Genomic DNA, 22,910 nt, shown 5'->3' with positions numbered 1-22,910 from the left:
CTCTGTTGTGGAGCGGCCGTCTTTGTTTGTTGTGATCTTTGCGGCCAAGCTTTGTTTTTACTGTAAATTTGACCAGCCATCTTTTTTAATGCACAAAATAAATCCATAGAGAAAAAAAAAAGATTTGGGTGAAACATAAAAAACAACAATCCTTGAGTATTGTTTTACACATCATACACACAAAAAACGGTTACAAGAAGCTAAATATAAAAAAATGTGTGTCCTGTATTTTTTTTTAAACTGAGCTTCAGATGAAAACAGCTGTCTTGAGCTGTTTTAGAAGTTGCAACAGAGGTATGGAGATTGTTTTCTCAGCCAAACCTGCAGATGTCAGTTTGGAGACACAAGCTGGAAACTTGTCTGAAAACATGGTACAGCAGCCAAACATCAGGACACTTTGAGTCCACGTGACACATTTCTCTTTATCGCCCCCTGACCCTCATCCTCCCTCTCCTGGTACGGGAGCCCTCACTGGCAGCTTGGCAGAGGCCGCTCCCTCACGCGGAGCAGCAGAGTGAAGGGGCCCGGGCCCCCAGACAGGAGCCCAAGCTGGTCTCAGCCTCCCAACATGTTGAGCTGGCCTGCCTTGGGCACAGCCAAATGGTTCTGCAGCTGCCCCTTTGTCCCCCTTCCTTAAGTAAACAAAGGACAGAAACAAATTAATGACCTACATTCACAGCAAACCTCGCACGGCCTCCTCGCAGGGAGAGAGAGAGAGCAGTTGTCTATAAGCAGATGTTCACTTACAACACTGCAGACTGCAATTAATGATCACCAGCAGCGCATAACCAAAGGATAGGGTTGTTGGATTTTCTACAGCAGTTATCATAATGTCCAGTGTCTGCCTAAATTGATGATTGAAAGCATCGCTGAGAGCAGGTACTTCAAAAACACTGACTTCTTGGATAGTTTGCCCAGTTTAATAAAAATAATTAATTTTAATTGGAGACATCTCCTAAAACTGTAAAACATAATAATGTGATAAATATATATTTCAAGTAATTGCTTGCTTTTGAATGTGACATAAATCTCATGCAATTACAGTGAATGCATGTAAGGTAACCTTACATGCATTCACTGTAATTCTGACATCTGACATCTTTTTAAAACTCTAAAGTTTCTGAAACCAATATTTGGCATTCGTCAGACAATGTCATGAAGATTAGGCATGAGCTTATCGCGTGAGTGTGCGTCTGGGGCTTACTGAAGAGACCATCTGGGGCCTAATAAACGCTGCTCCTTGGCCTCTGAGCACAGGGGCTTTGAAAGCATCTGTAAGAAGCTGGTTTACTGAGCAGCAATACATTAGCTAAAGCTGATTTCTTTACTGGAAAACTGTACTTGAGGAGCTTTGGAATGAGGCTTTGAGTGTGTGTGTGTGTGTGTGTGTGTGTGTTTGTGTACCCGCGTTGCAGGGGGTTGAATCTCAACGAGCTGCTGCACATTTTCTTCTTATATGCAGCCTACACCTCAACTGGTGCAGCAGATATATCAGAAGTCGTGCAGGCACGCAAAAGCACACAGTGAGTTCTTCTACGCAAACACACACTCACTCACTCACTCACACACACGCACAGTGAGTGTTCAGGCCATCACGCTCACACACCAACATGTACACAACTTCCACCCACATCGCAGGTCACGGAGGAACATGATGTGAAAACCTCCTGCAACCTGTAGCGCTGTTCTTGTGTCTGAGCAGCAAATTAGACCAAAGTTTCTGAATTGTCACTTTAGAATAATGTGTTAAATGTTAAATTTACTTTTTCTTTGGAATTATAATGGCATTAAAAGAAAATGTGAGGTGTAACTCAGTTTCTCCATGAAAAGAAAGAAAGTTGGTATTGTTGGTAAAATTACACATTAGTATATAAAAATGAGTTGTGACTGCATTTAAAAAACTTCACACAAAGGTTGAATTTCAAGATTCTTATAATTTATTGCAGTTTGCACACAATTTAAAAATGTCAACAACAGCACACCAAAAAATTACAAAACTAAACACAATTAGAATTTACTCCCCTTGAGAAAAGAAAATCAACCCAACTATGATTGTCAAAGCTAAAAATGACTAAATCTGAAAAAGGAACATAAAAGAAAAGCAAATCAAATGTTTAATCTCAAGAGGGAGCAAATATATCTGAATCAAAATCTTCTTTTTTTTCCCAGATAGTGATTGTCCTTTTTCACAACAGACTCAGTCACTTCACACCCCCCACCCCCCCATCTGCCTTTCCATAAACAGAACATTTTATTTTTATTCCTTGCTTTAAAAAAAAAATCTCTCCCGTTTGTTTTCAAGTAAGCACTGCAAAAGATGAAGATGTTTCGTCAAGGTGGTTTCTTCACAGCGTCTTGAGCGGTTGACATCGCTCCTAGAACTCCACCCCACGCTCACACTTTAAAAATTCAAAAAAACAAAAGAACAGCCCAGACTACAGCAGTTTAAGGCGGTCAAGTACAACCAGAGGAACGGAACAACAGAAAAACAGCAGTAGTGATGAAAACAACAGCAGGATGGAGTGAGCCCCATATGCAGAGACACTGCCAGTAAAGAAATAGCATTTTGAGAAGAAAGAAATTAGACGATGAGGTGCAAACTGCCGCAATGTCACCCACACTGTTGCCTTGGCAAAGCCTGTAGGTGCCACCAGATGACAGGGCAATGCATACAACCACCCCACCCACCACATGCAATCAATGGGGGGCGTGCACACAGACATATACACACATACACATCTGAGTGAGGGGAAATATGGTGCGTTCTATTTATTAGCATCTCTGTGTCAAACGCATTTGGATTGTATAAACGCTTGACTATTATTTTCAAATCCCAACAAAACAAAATTTGATAGAGAGGTTAAAAAAAAAACTGAAAATTATTATTAAACTGATGTAGCCCCCAGTCCAAATACAACATCGACATACAAAAAAGGATTATCTGATTTTGATTCAATCAAATTCCATGAATTTATACATCATTTTCACAACTATTTCACAATGCTTTACAGTATCAAATACTTCCATAGCGTCAGAAATGGTTTTTTTTGTTTAAATAAAGGCATCTTTTCAGCAAAAAATCTGATTTTATGTCTTTTAGCTTAAAAAGGTGCACTCAGGCATGCCAATTCCCTCCCATCGATCTCAAAGTAAGGATTATGTTTTAAGAGGAAAACGCACACACACACAAACAGACGTCTCATCACATTCACGCCACTGCATCTAATGTGGGTTACTGTACTGAATCAGCACGGCCCCGCTCAGCTCGTGATAAACATATGTGACCCTTCAACTTTCAGCTGGACAGCTCAGTTACGGCCGCTCTCCTTATTTTTTCTCTCTCTCTTTGTTAATTTTCTCACTTTAACCAAGTCAGAGCCACATTACTGCACTCAACAGACCTGAAGTAAGTGCCCAATGAGCAGAAATAATTAAAAAAGATGGCTTTACCACACTTAGAGCTGGAGAGGACGGAGACATGGGAGGTGAAAAACAAACATACAGCAGTAGAGAAATTGAACGCCTGAGGAGGAGCAGAAGGAGGAAGTGCTGGGTGGACGTAGATCTTCAGTAGGTTAAATTGACTGGTAATAACCAAGCCACAGGCTCATAAACACACACACAAACACACGCACACACACACAGATCAGTGCATATACACAGAGGCTTAAAATGCTTCATCATATCGCTTCAACATCCGACGGAAACACATTCGGTAACATTCTTCTAGGAGCCCAGCGACAGACCTACGACATGTAGAAAAAAATCCAACTTGTCTCTGTCAAAAGTGTAATGTTCAAACAGCTCCCCCCTGCGATGCAATAACCACAACTTAAAGGTTTAAGACAAAATCAAATTTTCATGCATTATTTCCATACTGTGAGAATAATATTCAGTTTTTCAAACAGACTGCACCCTGGAGTAGTATTCACAAAGAAAAGAAAAAAAAAGCCTGTTGTCAAATATTTGATCAATTACAATGTGTACAGTAATACAGCAAATTCACATTTTTATTTTAAAATATACAGGTTTGGACGTCATGCAACAACAGCAGGTCCCATTACAAAAAAAGTAACAAAATAATAATAATCATTAATTTAAAAAAAAAAATATATGTAACAGATTTAAGTTCTAAAACTATAGCAGAACAATATACAACAACCTTAAATTAAATACCTTTTCAAGAAGAGATGTTTTAAAGACTGCCAGCTAGATTCAAGAAAAAAATCTATTAATAACAATAATAATAATAATGATAATAATAATTTGTAAAGGTCTTTTCTTTTTTAGAAAATACTTCAAAATTGATTGGAAGTGAAAAAGAGGCTGTGCATTGCATGAGTGCCATAGTCTGTCAGTCAGTCAGCTTTACCCTGAACACACAACACCAAAGAGCTTAACAAGAGAAGCGGGGAGCGCTTCGCCAACAACACCTCCATGCCAGTAGAAAATAAAATTAATACACACAAAACACACTCATACACACTCACGCACGTCAGGTGAAATTTTAGCCAGAGTAGTGCAGCATCACACACACACACATACATACACACTACTTCAAACTGCGTATGTGTGGTGATCACAGTACCCGTTTAGTGTATTGTAATGCTTTTACACTTCAGTGTGTTCGACCTGAACTCCTGCAGTGGTGTTTGCTGTCTGTGGAACTGGGACCGATACGCTGGCCAGCGTCGGAGTGTTGTGTCTGAGATGAAACACAAACAGCGTGAAAACTCTTCAAGAAGGTGAGACATTCTCACTGGAACCCATGTCCTTAGACGCAATGAAAACCACCAAACAGAACTTAGGCCAAATAGAAATAAGAGTTCAGAATAAGATAGAATAAAACAAAATTACCCCAAACAGCAACAAAAAAAACTCAGTAGTAACATTTTCATGTGCTATTAAAGTGCAATTGAATGAGATTTTGCGACATACAAGAACATGACTCACTTGAACCCCAAATATCAAACTTTTCTACCTCCCTTTCACCTCCTCATGCCTCTCTTTTACTCCCTGCTCTCTTTCCCTTTGTCAAACCCAGTCTGTTTCTACTTCCACAATTCCTGGGAGCTGTCCTCAATCGCCCAATCCCTGACATTGGGCAGTGCCAGTGGTTCGCTCTTCACTGACAGCGAGTTGACAAGTTCGCAATGGAACTTGCGGATGTGTCGGTAGAGGTCCCCGGACTGCGTGAAGCGCCGTTCACACCACTTGCAAGCATGCGGCTTCTCGCGTGTGTGCACCACTGCGTGGCGGCTGAGGTTGTGTGAGTATTGGAAGCTCTTGCCGCAGGTGGTGCAGGTGTAGGGTTTCTCGCCGGAGTGTGTCCTCTCGTGGCGCTTCAGCGTGTACATGCAGGAGAAGGTCTTGCTGCAGATGGTGCACGTGGGCACGTTGACGTCTCCAGCGGGCTTGGAGCGGATGCCCTCCTGCTCTCTGAAGTGGGAGCTGAGGTGAAGCTGGAGGATGTGCGGGGAGGGGAATACCTTGTTACACAGCGGGCACATGAAGATCTGGGTGTGTTGGGCTGACAGCATGTTGGAGACGTAGGGCAGCAGGGAACTATCCATGCTGTTCACCTCGGCCTGGGTGCGCTCATTTTCTCCCCCTAGTATGTCCTCGTCGTCTGCAGTGGCTGAACTCTTCTCCTCCCGCTCCAGCTCCGAGGCTAGAGAGGCCTCTCGCAGAGCGGACAGGTGAGCTTCCAGGCCGAGCCTCCGCTGGGCCGACAGAGGCCCCCCGACCCCGTGGTGGACCAGGCCCCCATTGGTGGTGGGAGCCGTCACCTTGGTGATGCCGCTGTGTTCCATGTCATAGTCCCCACCTCCCAGTTCCTCTTCCTCGTCGGAAGCCACACCCCTCTCCACCTTCACCCTCACAGCCAATGGGCTTTGGAGGCTGTCTGGTGTAGCTGCCCCGCTAAAATAGGACTGGTTGTGGTTACTGTGGTTGCTACCTGCAATTGGCTTGACTGACAGGTCCAGGACACAGTCAGCCACATCATTTGACACCCTCCTGCCCCTGTGCGCTCCACGAGAGCTCACGGAGCGGTGGGACCTCTGTGAGAGGGACCCAGTGGAGCTGGTAGGGCTGCCGGCCGGGGAGAGCAGTTTTCCTCCCTCGCCCAGCCCATCCCCACCCTGCATCTCTGCCTCACCATGCCCTGGGCTGGTTGTAGCCATGGCTGGTGTCCTTGGTATGTCTGCAGACGGCAGCCTCAGCCACAGCGGTCCTCCTTCGACCTTCCCCTCCTCTTCTTCATCACTGTGCAGCAGGTCGGCAGTAGCGGGCCGGCCTATAGAGCCATCGGATAGACTGTCGGCCTTATCGGAGCAGCTGGACCCACCATCCTCTTCTCTGCGCGTGCTGTCTGCCTCGGTCGTGGACTTCTGCTTCAAACGTTTCTTACACACCTTGACAATGTCATACATGTGCAAGTAACTGGCCGCTGCCAGCACATCCTCTACGGGGAGGTCCTGGAACTGCAGCTTGCCCTCATACATGAACTCCAGGAGCAGGGAAAAGGCCGGTGCTGTGACAATGTCGTTGTTGAGGTGCACCACGTCTCTCTTGTCCAGCTGGTCCTTGTAGAAGAGGTGAAAGTACATGCTGCAGGAGGCCAACACTGCTCGGTGGGCCCGGAACTGGGCATCGCCCACCAGCACCGTGGAGTCACACAGGAAGCCCTGGTGCCGCTGTTCGCTCAGACACTGAAGTAAATGTCTGCTGTGGTCTGGGAACTCCATCTTGCCGTCCTCATAACCTGCAGCCACACAGCGACACAGAGGCAGAGTCAAAGTTAGATACATCTGGTAAAGATCTGTGATGTAAGAAATGAACAACTTATGTGGGTTTTTAATGACATGTCTGGAGTTTTTCAAATCAAGTTTTGAATTTTAAATAAAACATTTTCAGTGTCTAATATTTTTTCAGTACGCGAGAAAAAGAAACGATGAAATGTAGACAAAAAGTAACACATACAAAACATGATGTAAATTCAAAGACAACAGAAAAAAAGAGATTTCAAAAAGAAGAAAGACAAAAAAAAAATTTAATTTTTAAAACGAAATGTGATGAGATAAAATTCAGATTAAGTGTAGAGATCATGACACTGTTTTGTCATTGCTTTTTGTTATCAACGCAAACAAAATTGTCTTAAGGAGGCCAATTAAAAACAGAAATGCAGGAAAGAGGAGACAAATTTAAAAAAAAAACATATTGCATGAGATGATGAAAACAAACTACTGTACAGAGAAGAGGATGAGCGAGATAAAAGAAACACATCAGTAGAAGACAGGTCAGTAAAAACAGGACGAAAGAGAAGTAAAAAGAGAAAAAAATGTAAATAAAAGGGAATTCAAATATTAAAAAAACACCTATGTTTAAAATGTTTATATAATTTATGGATACTAAATCCCACACACAACATCTGCAGAAATACTTCTTCTCAAATTCAAAAATATCACGCAGGTTGCTGTAAAGTCATGCACACATTTGTTCGTACAACGATGTCAAATGTTGATGTTATTTTTATAATTAATTACTTTATCTACAAGAATTAAGAAGAAAACAATTATGAAAATTACATTTAAAAAGTATAATTACTAATTTAGTTTTTACCCGCAGAAAGACTTAATCTCAGGTAAACCAGCAGCGTAAGATTCTTCTACTCTGTCTCTCCGTTCTCTCTCTCTCTCTCTGTATCTTTCTAACTCCTCTGCCTGCACTCCTGGATTGTCGCTGCTCCTACGCTGGTTATTTTTATTAACCCACTTTGGCCTGGCCTGGCACAGCCCTTTTAGGTAACCGGCTTTCAGCTGCACACACTGTCCTCACGTACACACAACCCAATCACACACACTTGGTACCAGCCTACCAACCAACCACCTCCACAGGCTAAGTCGAGCAGGAAAACTGCCCAATTGAAACAGCACCGCTGAAAACAAAACAGCTTGTCCCTCGTTTAACCTGCGAGCAGCGGCTTGAGATTAGATGAGGGGGTGGAAAAAGACTGAAAACTTGCAGCAATGCTCTTCGGGTGTCCTTAAAAAAAGAGTCGGTAGAATTTATAATAAATGAACAACTAACTCTCGGATGACAGAAGGTGATAACGAGACTGAAATCTGTAAAATAATTAAGTCCCACCTGTTAACCAAGTTGATTTGTCCTGCCTGAGAAAATACATTGGTCCCGCTCTGCACTGTGTTAACCAAAGCAGTTAAATCACCTCATTTGAATGAAGCTAAACCAAGAATGTCACTGTGTGTGTGAGACTGTGTGTGTGTGTGTGTGTTGTGTGTGTGTGTGTGTGTGTGTGTGTCATGTGTGTTGTGTATATGTGTGTGCGTTCGCCCTCCGGCTTGTTCAGACTGCTTTTAATGAGGGGGCTTACGGGGACAAGGGTGTACCATCTCCCACCTCCACCCCCATCCCCCCCCTTCTGTCCGGCCAAACCCCTCTACCACCTCCTACTTCCACACACACACACACACACACACACACTCCTTCCCATCTGAATCTTACAAGAAAAACCCTGCCCATCCGCCCCATAGTAGAAACTGCCCTCTTCCTCAACCGTCCCACCCTCCGCCCACCACCCAGAAGAGAAGATTTACAATACAATCACTATAAGTGCCCTGCTCGTCACAGCATCAATCCTAATCCTTAAAGATGGCTAAAAATAAAGACTGTGGTGGCGGCGGTGGGGAGAGTGCCGTCAGCGGAGGCTCAGGAGGGCAGCAGCCCGTCAACCCGGCCCACCCGGCCCGGGCAGTTAGCTCAGGCAGGGGTCTGAGAGAGAGACACAGAGGGGCAGGGAGGGAGAGGGTGAGAGAGAGGTTGGGACGACCGGGGAGGGAGGCTTACCCACATCTGATCCAGCTGACGGGGGCCATATGGCAGCTGCTAGCCAGATAAAGAGATTAAGACTAGGAGGGAGTGCGATTACAGCTGTCTAGCCAATTCAGGCAGCTCAAATCTGCAACTTCTAAATTAGTCTTCTCTACTCCAGCCGACAGGAGGGGAAAAAAGACCGCACATGCTTTTAAGTAATTTTACAGCGAGTTAGATTTAACTGAAAGAAAAAAAACAGATAAGATGATTAGGATAAAATAGCATCTTATTTTGTGTTTTGTTTAAAGTTTGACATTTTTTTTGTAAAAAATTTGTTTATTTTTCCTTTCTTCAAATTTAACTAATTAAAATAATGACAACATTTCTTCTTTTTTAGGTCAAATTTTCAAAAAAGCATTACTTTTGATTATAATTTCACTTTTTTAAATCTAAATTAACTGAGGAAAAACAAGAACTTAGCTCTGTTTAAAATGATGTTTTGTCAGTTGTAACTTTGCTTTCTATGAATGGGTGTCTGAACAAAACATCTGACAACACAAATAGGAAACAAATCACAAAATGATAGATACGTTTTAAACGCAGCTCTCTAGACTACAAAGTTTAAACACAGCAATGAGTTCCCCGGACTGCAATTACACCTCAGACAGGACGCAGCAACACCAGTTTACTACTCACCAGCAGCTTCACACAGCGCTCACACTGGTTTGACACACTGGAGATCCCCACAACAAAACAAAATAACTACTACCCCAGACTCTCCTACTCTATTCACTCTGCCTCACACACACACGCAAATGCACACACAAAACGATACCTGCAGCAGTATGCATCAACTTGATTAACTCCACTGTAGCAGAATAGCTGGGCTCTCTGGCTGGGAATGGCTGTGTATCTCGCTCTCTTTCTTTCTTGCTCTTTCTCTTCCTTGCTCGCTCTTTCTGAATCAATGAGTGGGTAGAAGAGGAGAGAAGAAAAAGAAGAGGGAGGCAGGCGAAAAAAACACGCTGTTCAAACTGCGAGGGACAGATGCAAAGTGGAGGAGATGTTGGAGGGGGACGAGATACCACCTCCCTCCTCCTCCTCCTCCTAACTGGCGCTGATCGGCAGCCACAAACACACACACATACACAGCGTGCGCACAGACACACACACACACACAGTACTAACTCTCCCAGGCTGCCGCTGAGACTCACAATAAAGGACTGGGGAGGGGTGGAGGCAGTGGAGGGATGGAGGAGGAGGAGGTGGGGTGGATGGCAGCCTGTCAGCTGCTCTGACATCATCCTCAGATGGAGATGCTACCTCCAGCTGTGCTCTTTCTACAGCCATATGCTGCCTCCTCTACACTCCTGCCACCAGACTCTTCTTTCATTCTACCAACACCACGCAACTTTGTCTGTTTTTCTCTCATTTTTCTCTTTCTTTCGCTGTGAAAAAGAACCCACGGGTCTACAAGCTGATTTGTTTTTTTGGAAGTGTAATGCAACCACAACTGCCCACCAAAAAGAACTACCAATGAAAGGGAAAGTTTCCCGAATACATACAGAGGTTCGGAGTCAAACTTTATTGTAACCCTTTTCTAATTTTTAAATCCTTCTCTCCATGTCTCTGTCTCTTCCCAACAACCATAAACAATGGCCAACACAGCACATTTGCAACTGACAGACGCACGCAGCTGATATTGTTTTCCACTTCTTTACGGTTCAGCGCCGATGCCTAGTCTAGTATTCATTCATTCATTCATTCACTCATTCATTCATTCATTCATCTATCTATCCATCCACCCATCGCACCCTGCTCGGACCTTTCGGACAACTGGCAGGAACAAAAATTAAATTAGGAAACAATGAGAACAAATCATAAAGAAAGAACCTAATGACGGCAAATCCTAAACAAAAGGTAAACAAGCCCTTAATAAGCCGGGGAGAAACTTATTACAGCAGCCTTATTTCGCTTTCGTTTTAGAAAAAGTGTGCACGTTTGGAGCGTGTGAATTTCCAATCTAAGCGGGCAACACAACTACTTTTATTATCAATTTCACTGTGTGCCCGAATTCATAATAAACCTTTTACTAAAGTTGAAAACACTAATACATTATGCACAGATAGGTATAATAAAATACTGTCGCCTACTGATATGTCAAGTTTTAAAAAGAAAAATATGTACCCACATAAATGTCGAGATTAATCAAAAGAATATTATTTAATATTATTTTCTTTGTTTCATAATGCGTAGTAATAAGCAACATGTGCAACATGTATACGTCGATTGCAAGCATTCCTTCATGTTTTCTAATAAACGGATAGTTTAGTAACAATAGAAGACTTAATATGGGTTTAACAGTGTAAACATTTTCTCGACTCCAACTTCTACAATCTTTGATAAGCTTGTGTAAAAATTCGGCTCTGCTTTCAAAGTCTGCGACATTAGCTAAGTTATCGGACTTAAACTTTAATTTACTTCACCACTGAAGTTTCAGTTAGCATCTTTAATTACAGTGTTAGAAAGTCTTGTATCGCTTTGACACGTCGTAATATCGTGACAGCGCTATATTCAACACTTGGACAAACATAAGTCAACAATGAGATCAATCACTGTGTTATAATTAGCTACACAACTTAATTTAAAGCAACTCTAAATTGTCAAAACGAGGAAATTTTCATAAAAAAAGTCAAAGTAATGTTAGGCAAGCTGTGATATTGTTACCCAACAAACTAACAATACAAGGAGACTGTAATTAATTTCTTAGCCGAAGACATAACAAACAGAAAGACAGAGACACAGAGAGACACACTGACCCACGCAGCTAGCTATAGCCCGATCATGGCTAACAAAAGTAAAGCGAAGAGGCTAACGTTACAAGATTGAGCTATTTACAGTTGTTCGCAAGGCCTCGGTGCTATGACAACAGCTGCTAAAACACCAAAGAGGGTGAGCTAACATAGCAACTATTAGTGCGTGGAGACAACACAGTAATGCTAAGGAAGGTTTAGCTACTTTTTCCCCTCCGTAACCCACCCTCTCTCCTGAGCCCCTTATCGGACTCCGGTATTAAGAGGCAGCACTTACAGACAACACGGTCCAACGTCTTCCCCGCTTCCTCCGTCAAATCCTTCTTGTTTTCCTTCGGAGACAAACTAGATTGACTTTGGACTAATTTCCAATACAGGCTGCCGAGGCGAACAGGCGGAGGGACGGGAGTCTAGCACTCTGCGGCGGCCAGATGTTTCCGAGCTGTTGCTGCTCAACTCGGGCTGGGAAAAGGAGGCGAGTTGACTGGCACGGCACGGAAGCCAATGGTGCCGGCGAGGAGGAAAGTGAAGGCAAATTGGAAGCGGCCCTCTAACAGAGGAGAGGGAGGGATATGTCTTCTTCTCTCGTCGGCGTAGGTTGACACCAGGCAATAACAGCAGCAGCACACACACACAGTGAGAAGGCAGGGCAGAAGAAGCTGGGCCAATCCAACTGGTTCTGCGAGTCTGTGAGGACGACTGGCGCAGCGGAGAGCGAGCGAGTGGAGAGCGGCGCGGTGCGGCCTGGGTGCTGTAGTCAAGCCGGAGTAGGGTTGGGGGGCGGGGAGGGCGGCGGGTGTGTGGAGGCGGAGCTGATGTGAGCAGGTGCACCACCTTGACAGGAAACAAAAACCTGAAAAAAGAAAATGTTGATATTGTCATTGCATTGCTAAAATAACAACAGCTATTGGTTTGACTATGTGCTGTTGTCAAAAAATAGTGGGTGTTTAATCAAAAAACCTACACACAACAACACCACTTCCAGGGGTTAAGAAAACAGGGTTAACTTACTGTACGCTGTGGTGGAAAGTAACTAAATACATTTACTCAAGTGCGGAAGTAGGCCTTTGAGGTATATAATATTATTTTGCATTAAGATACACAACAGCATAAAAAGCAATTCAAGTTAGCTCCACCTTTACATGTATGTATATTGATCTATCATTGATTATAATCTATAATAAAATATATAGTATCCTGAATTGGGCCATTCTGCATAGGGTACTTTATTTTGAGAGTAATAATTGAGGGAGTACTTATACAAAGTAGCTTAACTAGCTTAATTTACAACTAACAGCTAAAACATTAGCACCAACAACCTGCACAAAAGATAGGTTTAACTACAAAGCTGGCAATGCTATCACAAAAATATAAATTTGGTAAAAAACAAAACAAAAAAACAATACTTTCTTACCTAAAGAATAGTTTTTTCTTTCTAAAATGTGAAGTGTCACAGGGTGCTGCTTCTTCACATGTCAATTAAGGACTAAACAGAGCAACACTTCTCACCGACTGGATTTGTAGGCTACCTGCAATCACATTACTTAAAAGAAAAGGCTGGCAATAGTCTATGTTTTTGATATTGTCAACAATTGTTCTCCAACTGTAGTCATCATTCTGAAACCAGAACAAAACAAATGTTGAGGATGACTCATTTTCACTCTTGCCACCTCCACCTAAAGAGAGGCAAAAATTGATGTTACTACTTTTAAGTTGCAAAAAACAGTAAGGATAGGAATTTTGATTTTTCTAGTTTTGAAACCTATTTTGTTATACTATGCTGGAATAGATTTAATAATTAATGTTTAGCTGATGAATCTGCTAAATATTAACCCATCCCATAATAATCTTGGCTGCTCTAAGTGCAACGTTTCAGGAGTTTCATTTTATACAGTGAGGAGAAGTTTTTATAAAATGGTCTCACTACAATGAAATGACTACTATGGGGACTAACATCACCAAACATGAATCCACATTGAATCCACAAGAGTCTCACCTTTCCATTCATACCCAATTTGTGCAACTGCGACAGCGTTTAGTGATCCCAGCAAGCAGAACTTTTCAAATACAGTATTGTATTGTTTTCATAATGCTTATGAGTCCCCCAGACTCTTCTAAAAAAAGGAATGAATGGCGTTAAAAATGAGCAATACGGAAAGTAATGCTGTCTTCTTTAAAGGTGCTCCAAGTGATGTTGGGTGACATTAATTCTTGTTGACGTTCAAAGTATTAAAAAAAAAACAAGACTAGCCTGCCCCTCCCTCCTCTTCATCCCGTCCTCTCCCCCTCCCTTATGTGCTTCCGCGCACTAAACCCCCAACCCAACCCCCAAATTCTTCAGGTCGGTTATTGGCTGGAACGCAGGAACACTGTTTGTGTATGCCTCGTGGTGCAGCTGGGCACAGTTTGTATTTGCTGGCGTTTGTAGACCCCGGGCTGTCTACAGAGATCGCAGTTTTTTACAGTGTGTTCTGGGGACAGGCAGCTCGCAGATAGTGAGGAGATATACAGCAAACATCGCTTGAGCACCTTTAAGTGAGTACCATACCACAAAAAATGTAAGGAGAACCTAAAGATTCCCATGCCATCCATCCATCTATCCATCCATCCATCCATCCATCCATCCATCCATTGTCATCCGATAATCTGGGGTTGAGTCGCAGCGGGAGCAGCACCATCATGGGACCCCAAACTTTCCTTTCCAGAGCCACACATATATATATATATATATATATATATATATATATATATATATATATATATATATATATTTATTTATTTATTTATTTATAAATATTGTAAGTCGCTTTGGATAAAAGCGTCAGCTAAATGACATCTAAAAATAACCTGTTACAGGTTCTTGCATGTATTTAGACTGGTCTTGGTCTGTTGCTTGACTGACAGCTGAGTATTTAAATAATTAAATAATTTTGTTTATCACTGCAGTTGTCTTCAACATGGGACCCCACAGTTTACAGAGCTGGAGACATTTAGGTTGTAAGTTTCCTACATGACATCCAAGAAAACAGCAAATCTAGGACACAGAGCAACATCAGCAGCAGTGTTTCTCTCTGTCCAGAAAAAAAGGTACCTGTCTCACAATTTTGAAGAAAGGGAAGCTCAAGTGCTAAAACCAGGGTGCACTCAAGGGATTTATAACACACTTAGATTTGAAAAACATCTGATGAATTCCTGGAGGAAGTAGTCAAACATAGACCAAATAAATGTTTATTACACTTAAAAATGATAACTGGTCAAAGGTTTTACTCTGCTGCTGTTAAATCCTATTTAACGAATCCTTTAAAATGTGGGTCACTGAGACAAAAACCTTAATCAAACGTCTGTCATGGGAGCCTTGACATGAAAAAGTTGAGCCAGTTCTGGTTGCCGGAGTGAGTCTGCATCCCCTAAACCTGTCCCAGTAAACTAATTGGCGTTACTAATAGATGGCTGGATGAACTGCAGCCCTGTGTGGAATTCGCACGATCTGGTGTCATAGCTGAAGGACTTGTTAAAATGCAAATGAACGATGACCCTGTTATGTGTCTATCAATTTGGGGATCCATGTTACCAGCGCATTACAATGAGCCCCTTGTTCATGCACAAAAATACAATTAGGCCCATGGGCAGGAACAGTTCAACTTGAGGCCTGTACAGAAAATTGGATTTAAAAAAGACTTTTAAAACAAGTAGCTAATTTGAGTTTTTAGGGTAATTGTAGATTTCACTGAATATTATGCTCCTTTATAGATGTTTTGTTTTTTCTTCAGTATGTAGGAAAATTTGATGTGTGGAAGTCTCGCCTCGCTGTCAGATGATCTCTTTTTTACCTCCTATGAACGGTATTAAGAGAAAGTTGCATTTTAGATTGAATGCATTGAAACCTGTTATGTATGTATACGTGTGTGTGAATGCCTTAAGACATTCCTCTGCAATTTTCTAAATTTCTAATTTCACCGCTCCTTTTTTCCTCACATGATGTTTTTTGTGTGTGTGTGTGTGTGTGTGTGTGTGTGTGTGTGTGTGTGTGTGTGCGCGTGCGTGCATGCGTGTTTGAGTGTGTGCCAAATAATCAGAGCCAGCCTGATGTTTGAAATTATCAGTACTAGTATTTCTTTCTCGCTATATCTGAAAACTAAAGAGAAGGCAGAAGGCAGACAGAAAGAAAACAAAGCTTGTATTTACATACTACTGCTACTACCACACATAGTCTCATATATTTACAGGGAATCAGTCGGACCTTGTTTCCTTTAAATATGAATTTTACTATAGAAAGTTACATACTGCCCAACTAATGTGTTTGTTGTTTTAGCGCACATGCATCACTGTAATTAACTGATTTTCTTCTTCCCACCTCTGGAGGTCACTATAGATCCCATTTTTTACACTCTATGTCTCAATCTGTTCAGTTCAGTTCATTGGAGCCTTGATGGCATGACATTTGATTAAAAGATATGTTGCCAAAACATTGAGGAAAATAAATATTACATGCAATTAAAATGTCAAAAACGTTCTCATATACAGGCTACGGACTGAAACAATGCTCAAAATCTGAAAAAGACAAAAAGGAGACAATGTGAATTCATTTTTTAAAATAAAGAAAAGCAATGTTCTTTTTTCTTCATCAAAATTTTGTTACATAATGTACTTGTTTTCTGTTTCCATTCTCTGGATCCCTGGTGCCTATTTGACGTAAAAGTGCAAGATACTAATATTCAGTTCTTACTTCAGTCCCCCTGAAGCAGATAGTCCTGAGTGCAGGTTTATTCTTTGTCTGAAGCATAGAAAAACGTTTTTTTCTTTTACGAATCTGGCAGAAGAAGCAGTTCACAGAAAACCTCTGGCCGTCCCTGAGACATTACGACTGTGTGCTTCACAGATTCTGCCTCTTCTTGCCAGCATTAATTATATTTTGCTTGTCAACAGCTTTTTATATTCAAAGGTGTTTAACGCAGACAGCTGTTTGAAAGCAAAAAGGATTCTGATGATGATGATCCTTATTTTTCTCAGCTTTATGGAGGATTTCTCCATTAAAAATACATTTAATTACGTTAATTAATTAAAAAAACATTTTAAATACACAACACTCAACACTCTTTTGTTTATGTTATGTTTCTTTTTATGGACAGAAATATTGGTCAATCTGACCTTTCATTTAGTAGTAAATCTGGGGATTGAGATGTTTAAGCTCATTTGCACTAATTGTAAGTTGCTCTAAATAAATTAGAGCTAAATTTGCAGATATACAGTATCCTGTCTGGTGAAGTGTTTAGCTTGGCAGCAACTCTTAGTGATTTGAGCACACCACATAAAGTAAGTTGATTGTACAATTAACACTTTTGATTCAAGACTCTGAAATAAGAAGTCATTTATTTAATCCAGACAATTTTTTAAGGAGGTGGGTTCTCCACTTTGTGGCTAGACAAATCACCTTTATAAATTTGAGGGACCCTGAGACCATCTCTCAATCCAGCCTCCCAATCCTCCATAGTGAATCCAATGGCTTCCCTAGTCATACCCTTAATACAGGCAAGCAAGGGGGAGACATGCTGGGAGACACTGGCTGGCTGACAGAGAAAGAGGAAGGCGGGGGAGCAGACAGATGTTCAAATCTCAGCCCCGGGTCGATGAGATCAATCTATCCTCCAAGGCAGAGTCAGAAACAGAGATAGTAGCGGGATGGAAGCAATGTGTATTATTACAGTTGGCTGCTCTCTTTCCTCTCAGCATCCCAGAAATTAGCATATCCAACCCCATTATAGATAAAAAAAAAAAATGAATACACCTGGACCAAGCAGCCACTGTATGAAAGATGAAGGAAAAGACCAAAGTCTATCAGCATGGCAGAGGTCAAATAACAAGAGACATACAGTACAAACATATTGACCAAACTTTGCACATCAATCCAGTCCTATGCTAAACTTCCTTACCTGGCACTGTGGGCTAAAAGCGGTGATACTGGCGTTACAGCAACCTTCTAAAGTAGCTCACATTTAAAGTAAAGTGACAATGTAGTAATGGTTGTAATAGGACAGGTAGGCCTGTGTCGTTTCGTGTGTTCTGTGTCGCCCCAAGATTTGTAGTATTAGATTTTACAAAGGGATTTCATGAGTCAAATAGTAAATTACCAACATCAAACAGAGGAAAATGTTGGCTCAAAAATAAAAAAAATAAATGCAATAATTCAACTCAAACTACAAAACCAACTACCCAGACACTCAACACAATCTTTCTGTCTGCATCAGAACCTTAAAAAAAACTCCTTTTCCCATCTGAGGCTGGGAGAAAGTCTGTCCATATAGTTTAATGATCTGATCATCTGGACCAGTGAGGCTGCTCCTGTTGTAGGAGTCTGGAATGCAGCCATTTTGACTGAGTGTAAAATATTCATGAACTACCAATGGTAGCTCATCTGACTGGCTGGGGAACAGCTGCTGGGTCTCTGTGCCTCTAGAGGTGCAGCATCTGTCCATTTGAGGAAAGTGACTATAACTTGTATTACATGTGTGTTTCTGCGTGCATGGATGCCTTTTTAGACATGCATGTGTGTGTTTGAGTGCACACATCCTAATATATGCATGTGTGTTCATCATGTCTCAGGGGGGCTAGACATCAGGAGAAACAACTGTGTATTTAACTTGCTTATCTCCAGATGGTGAAGGAGCAATTTTGAAATGATCAAAAATTGAGTCTCAGATTTATCAGGATCTGTTCTTGTCAATCAACGCACACACACACACCAACACACACACACACACACACACACATACACAAACACACACACACACGGAGAGTAGCATAGGAGTAGTCAGTTGTGCTGTGCTATGTGTGTGTGTGTGTGTGTGCGTGTGGGCTGTTTGCACCCATGCGCGTGAAGCTCAGCTTTGGCTGTGGCTGTATGATGGACATCTGGAAGCTAAATTGGTTAATGGCGCCTCCAAGCCAACAGCCAGCCGGCCGTCCCCATAGCTGAGCTGAGAGAGAGATAGAGCGAGAGAGAGAGAGTGTATTTCTGTGTGTATGTGTGTGTGTGTCTGTGATTGGGAGACTTTACCTCTGGCCAGCCATCCTGCTTCAGACCAACACCCCTGCCAGACCTATAGGGACTTTTCCCTCCAAACTATTTTTTTTTGTATTATCTTCATAGTACACTCCTAACAAAATCAAATTTGTTGTGTTTACACAAAACAAAGAAGCACATTTGGATTTGATCAAAACACCACAATCCATTGTGCATGTGACTGAGTCAGTCTTAATGCAGTATGATATTTAAATTTACTTTTTTAAGAAACTCCAACCCACGTTGGCTTTAATGTGACTCAAAAGCTCACCACAGAAAACAGTTTTATATTAATTTCATTATTTAGTATATAAACATAAACAACACAAACATTTAAAAATAACAACACATAAATACCAGAAAAGAAAGACTTTTAGAGCCTGCAGCCTTGCAAGTGTGAGGTTGTATTTGTATACAGCGGTGCTTAAGCTGAATACTAATATCAGAATGCTAACATGCTGATTTTAAGCAGGTATCATGTGTACCATGATAACAACAGGACTAACATTTGCTAAGTAAACCCAAACACAAAGTGCAGCTCAGGATGATGATAATGTCATTAATTTTGTAGTAGTGCGGAAGTATTAATGATTACCTGATGATGGGGCTAGAGAAGAAGATGGTTTTGTCATGAGGGGAACATGAATGTCTGCACCAAATTTTATGGTAATCCATCTAGGAGATTTGTCGAGATATTTTTGCTGGAAAAGTGAAACCTTTAAACTGCTGGTGGTGCCAGAGAAATAAGTCAAGGGATCATCAAAGTCAATAGATTTTACCCTCCGGGGACCATGAATGTCTGTATAAAATTTCAAGGCAATCCATCTGTTATTGAGATATTTCAGTCTGTACCAAAATGATGGGCCGGCCAACAAACACACCGCAAGTGAAGAACTATGAATCAAAAACATGATAAAAAGGAAATACACACTCAAAAGAAAGGAAATAAGAGACACATCAAATGAAAAGCAACAAAGCACCAATCACGAACATATACATGTATATATATATATATATATATATGTATATATATATATATATATATATATATATATATATATATATATATATATATATATATATATACATACATACTGTATATATAAACTAACCAGATGACAGACAAAGATGTCACATCAATTTCTATCTACTTTGGAGCACACTGTTGACCCTATAGAGATCTACAACAGAGATGGAGACTTTTAATAACAGGAGCACAAGAGAGGAGGCAGTCAGATAAAAAGGCCAAGGCAAAATAAAAGGTATAACAGATGAATGACCAAGGTTGGCGATTAGACAACAAATGACATGATAGCAATATCTGCTATCATTTGTTACAGCAGTAATACCCAAGATATTTTATTGAAATGTGATTGTGATGTAAGAAGTTTAGCAAAATATCTATAAACAGTGTCTTTGGGGTATTGTGGTATTTAATTTCTGCATGGGTATTATAAGGAACATTTTGTTGAACACATAAATTAGAATACACAGCAGAGGAAAATATCATAACACTGCTCTATAGGTATCTGAATAACACAAAATCTGCCATAGCAACCAGTGAAACATGGCTAGATGTGCTTTATGGGAGCTGGAACTACTTACAGACTGAAATGTTTCACAGCTGTTTTATATCAGGAGTTCCTTAATTATTTATTGTCATATAACAATAATCAGATCTCCAAAAGCCGGACATGGTCAGGGTTTCTGCAGCTGCTACGTATGTCAGGGTAGAATACACACACAAACAATAGAGAGAGGGAGAGTGGAAAACACCAACATCAAAAGAGCTTTAAATAAATACTGCAGATGCAGAACAGCCAAGTCCAGGCCAAGAGTGCACAGACATCAGAATGATCTCCTCAAGTCTTTATTGTATGATCTTAGAGCTCATGTTGAAATGAAAGTGCTACTGTAGCCTCTGTTCTGGTCTCTCTTTCTGTCTGCTTGTGTGTCTTTCTTCAGTCCAGATGTCAGAGGAACTAGCCAACAGCTGCGGCAGGAAATGAGCCCCCAGGCAATGAAATGGCCAATACACTTCCACACAGAGACCAAAACAAAACATGCACACACACACACACACACACACACACACACACACACACATAAAGATACACAGAAGAAAACAAGTGGATGACAGACATCGTGCAGGAGCTGACATAAATGACCACATCAAATTAGCTGTTTGAATGTTTGTTTGTAACAGAACATCTTGTTGAACATGAACTCGTTGCTCCATGTCGCTGTACATTTGCACATGGAAACTCACTAACATAGCCATGCAGTTCAGCACTTTTGTACATCTGTGTCAGTCTTTTTTCTCTTGGATTCATCCATTTTGCGTAAAGAATGTGTGTGTTTGGGCGATGCTGTGCCAGCCTGCCAGCCTGCCTGCCACATCGCCAGCCCCCGAGCCAGCGGGAACATTTGCCTTGTGGCTCCAATTCCCAGGAATGCCTAACCTGCGCCAGCTGTTGAGAACATGTTACCTGCGCCAACAATGCGCCGGCTCTGCCCACCACATCAGCTGCCGCTCTGTCTCCATCTGTGTGCGAGATTGGATTTGTGTGTGTATTTGTTTGTACTGTATCTTTAACTCTTCCCACATCTGTATTTGTGCTTTTATCTACTACACATCTACACATCGCTTGCATCTACTACACACATGAAAGAGTCTCTCATGTGTGTAAACGGAGCTACTGTAGTGTGTATATACATGTATGGATGTTCCTAATGTTGTGTGTGTGTATGTGTATGTGTGTGTTTGTGTGTGTGTGTGTGTGTGTGTGTGTGTGTTCCAGATCTGGTGTGTATGTGTGTCTCCATCTGCGTGTGATGGGCCTCTTTTGCCTGCATCTGGAGCAGCATTGAAGAGGCTTTCCAACAAGGCCAATGGCAGCCAGCCTGCCAAACAGCCCAGATGTTAGTTCTGTACGCCCCAGGCTAAATTAAGGGAGCCACACTCTCATTATTCAGGAATAGTAAACTACAACTACTTTTTGAAGAGAATAGAAAAGGAGAGACACCATGAAATAATAAAAGATGATAAAGTCAGATAAAGAGATAGAGTTGTGAAAAGAGAGCTAGATGAGAATAAGATGTTATTTTGTTACTGTAAGCCTCTTTACAGAGCTCGGACAACATTTGTGATAAAGAAATCAAAACAAAAGCCCTTTTGATGAATTACCTATGTCAAGTGGGTTTCAAGCATCTGCAAGTTGATTTACAAACTGAAACCAGGCATGTAAAAGGTGATTCCATGCTTTTAAAATCAGTGTGTTAAAGTAAAAATCAGGTGCATTTCAAGCTCTTTTTTTGGGAATAATAGATGTAGCCATCATTCCTATTGGTAATACTGTTATAACATTGGCAATTGTTGACTGTTGCAAAAATTGTAAAATTGCTGAAAAGAAGTTTGACAAGACACACAAACCAACCAACAATTGTACAGGTTTTCAACAAACGAAACGAGTAACAGTAAAACTATTACCCTTCAAATTCAGCCTTTGAGTTTAACTTGGAAATTTATTTTGTGGACATGAATCCAAATAATAGAAAGGCCTTGGCTGGGTAGGCAGCAAAGCTACAAAAATAAGATCCAACTTGTACTAAATCTGACTATTTTTTACGTATACATGCAATTGTAAGTCAAACCACAAGTACGTTTAAACCTGCATTGATGGATTTATTTTAATGCATGGGGGGCAACAACCTGTGAACACAACATTTACAGATAAGCAACCTATGAAGTTGATTTGACAAACATGTTAGATGCCTATTTACACATCCAGCAGACAAAGAGCAACATTGTCAGTGTTTTGCTTATGACCAACCGATGAATGCAATTCAAAGTTCACTCTTTTTTTCAGCTGTTTCAGTCTCCACCAAATCCTTGATAGCACATCTGGCTCTTTAGTTGCTAAATGCTTCACTAAAATCACAAACTAGTTTCAGTCTGTGTCAGTCTGTTTGAGCAGGTAGTGTACAGTAGAATCTGAAGGGCTCTTTTTGATGAAAATAGCTGCCCGATGCAACTGAAAAAGTTACCGATGATGAGAGCTGTGAGAGTGAACCAAAACAGTGTAGTTGGGGCCAAAAGAAAACAATAAGCTGAAAGATGCTAAAATGCTCTACAGAGCTGAGGCAAACTGTGGACACACACACACACACACACACACACACACACACACACACAGAAACAT

General features: G+C 41.3%; 1 protein-coding gene and 1 long non-coding RNA gene across 7 annotated transcripts; both read right to left on the bottom strand.

Moving 5' to 3' along the window:
* Positions 1-2,254: 2,254 nt before the first annotated feature.
* Positions 2,255-12,252, bottom strand: zbtb18 (zinc finger and BTB domain containing 18). Of its 5 annotated transcripts, XM_034897375.1 has the most exons (3): positions 11,926-12,252; positions 9,671-9,794; positions 2,255-6,766 (listed from the first exon to the last, which is right to left on the bottom strand). In XM_034897375.1, the coding sequence occupies exons 2-3, from the start codon at positions 9,684-9,686 to the stop codon at positions 5,052-5,054; spliced, it is 1,731 nt and encodes a 576-aa protein (XP_034753266.1). In that variant the 5' UTR covers positions 9,687-9,794; positions 11,926-12,252; the 3' UTR covers positions 2,255-5,051. The 5 variants fall into 5 exon arrangements, with proteins under 5 accessions (XP_034753266.1, XP_034753267.1, XP_034753264.1 ...); XM_034897376.1 differs by lacking the exon at positions 9,671-9,794; XM_034897373.1 differs by lacking the exon at positions 11,926-12,252 and having other exon boundaries at positions 9,671-10,154.
* LOC117959972 lies at positions 3,051-22,910 on the bottom strand. 2 transcript variants are annotated; one of them, XR_004660045.1, is made up of 3 exons: positions 22,865-22,910; positions 10,344-10,348; positions 3,051-3,606 (listed from the first exon to the last, which is right to left on the bottom strand). It is a non-coding gene; the product is annotated as an uncharacterized LOC117959972 (long non-coding RNA). The 2 variants fall into 2 exon arrangements; XR_004660046.1 differs by lacking the exon at positions 22,865-22,910 and adding an exon at positions 20,778-20,839.

This window comes from Etheostoma cragini, chromosome 17 (assembly GCF_013103735.1).
Source record: "Etheostoma cragini isolate CJK2018 chromosome 17, CSU_Ecrag_1.0, whole genome shotgun sequence".
Lineage (NCBI taxonomy): Eukaryota > Metazoa > Chordata > Actinopteri > Perciformes > Percidae > Etheostoma > Etheostoma cragini.
Note: the sequence above shows the minus strand (reverse complement) of the source record. Positions and strands in the feature narration are given on the sequence as shown.

What these genes read in the sequence shown, in the direction of transcription:
- zbtb18 (XM_034897373.1), bottom strand. Translation starts at nt 10,139, where the DNA reads ATGATGTCAGAGCAGCTGACAGGCTGCCATCCACCCCACCTCCTCCTC. An exon ending in GTTGATGCATACTGCTGCAG is followed by an intron (nt 6,767 to 9,670) that starts GTATCGTTTTGT and finishes GTGTGGCTGCAG; the next exon opens with GTTATGAGGACGGCAAGATG.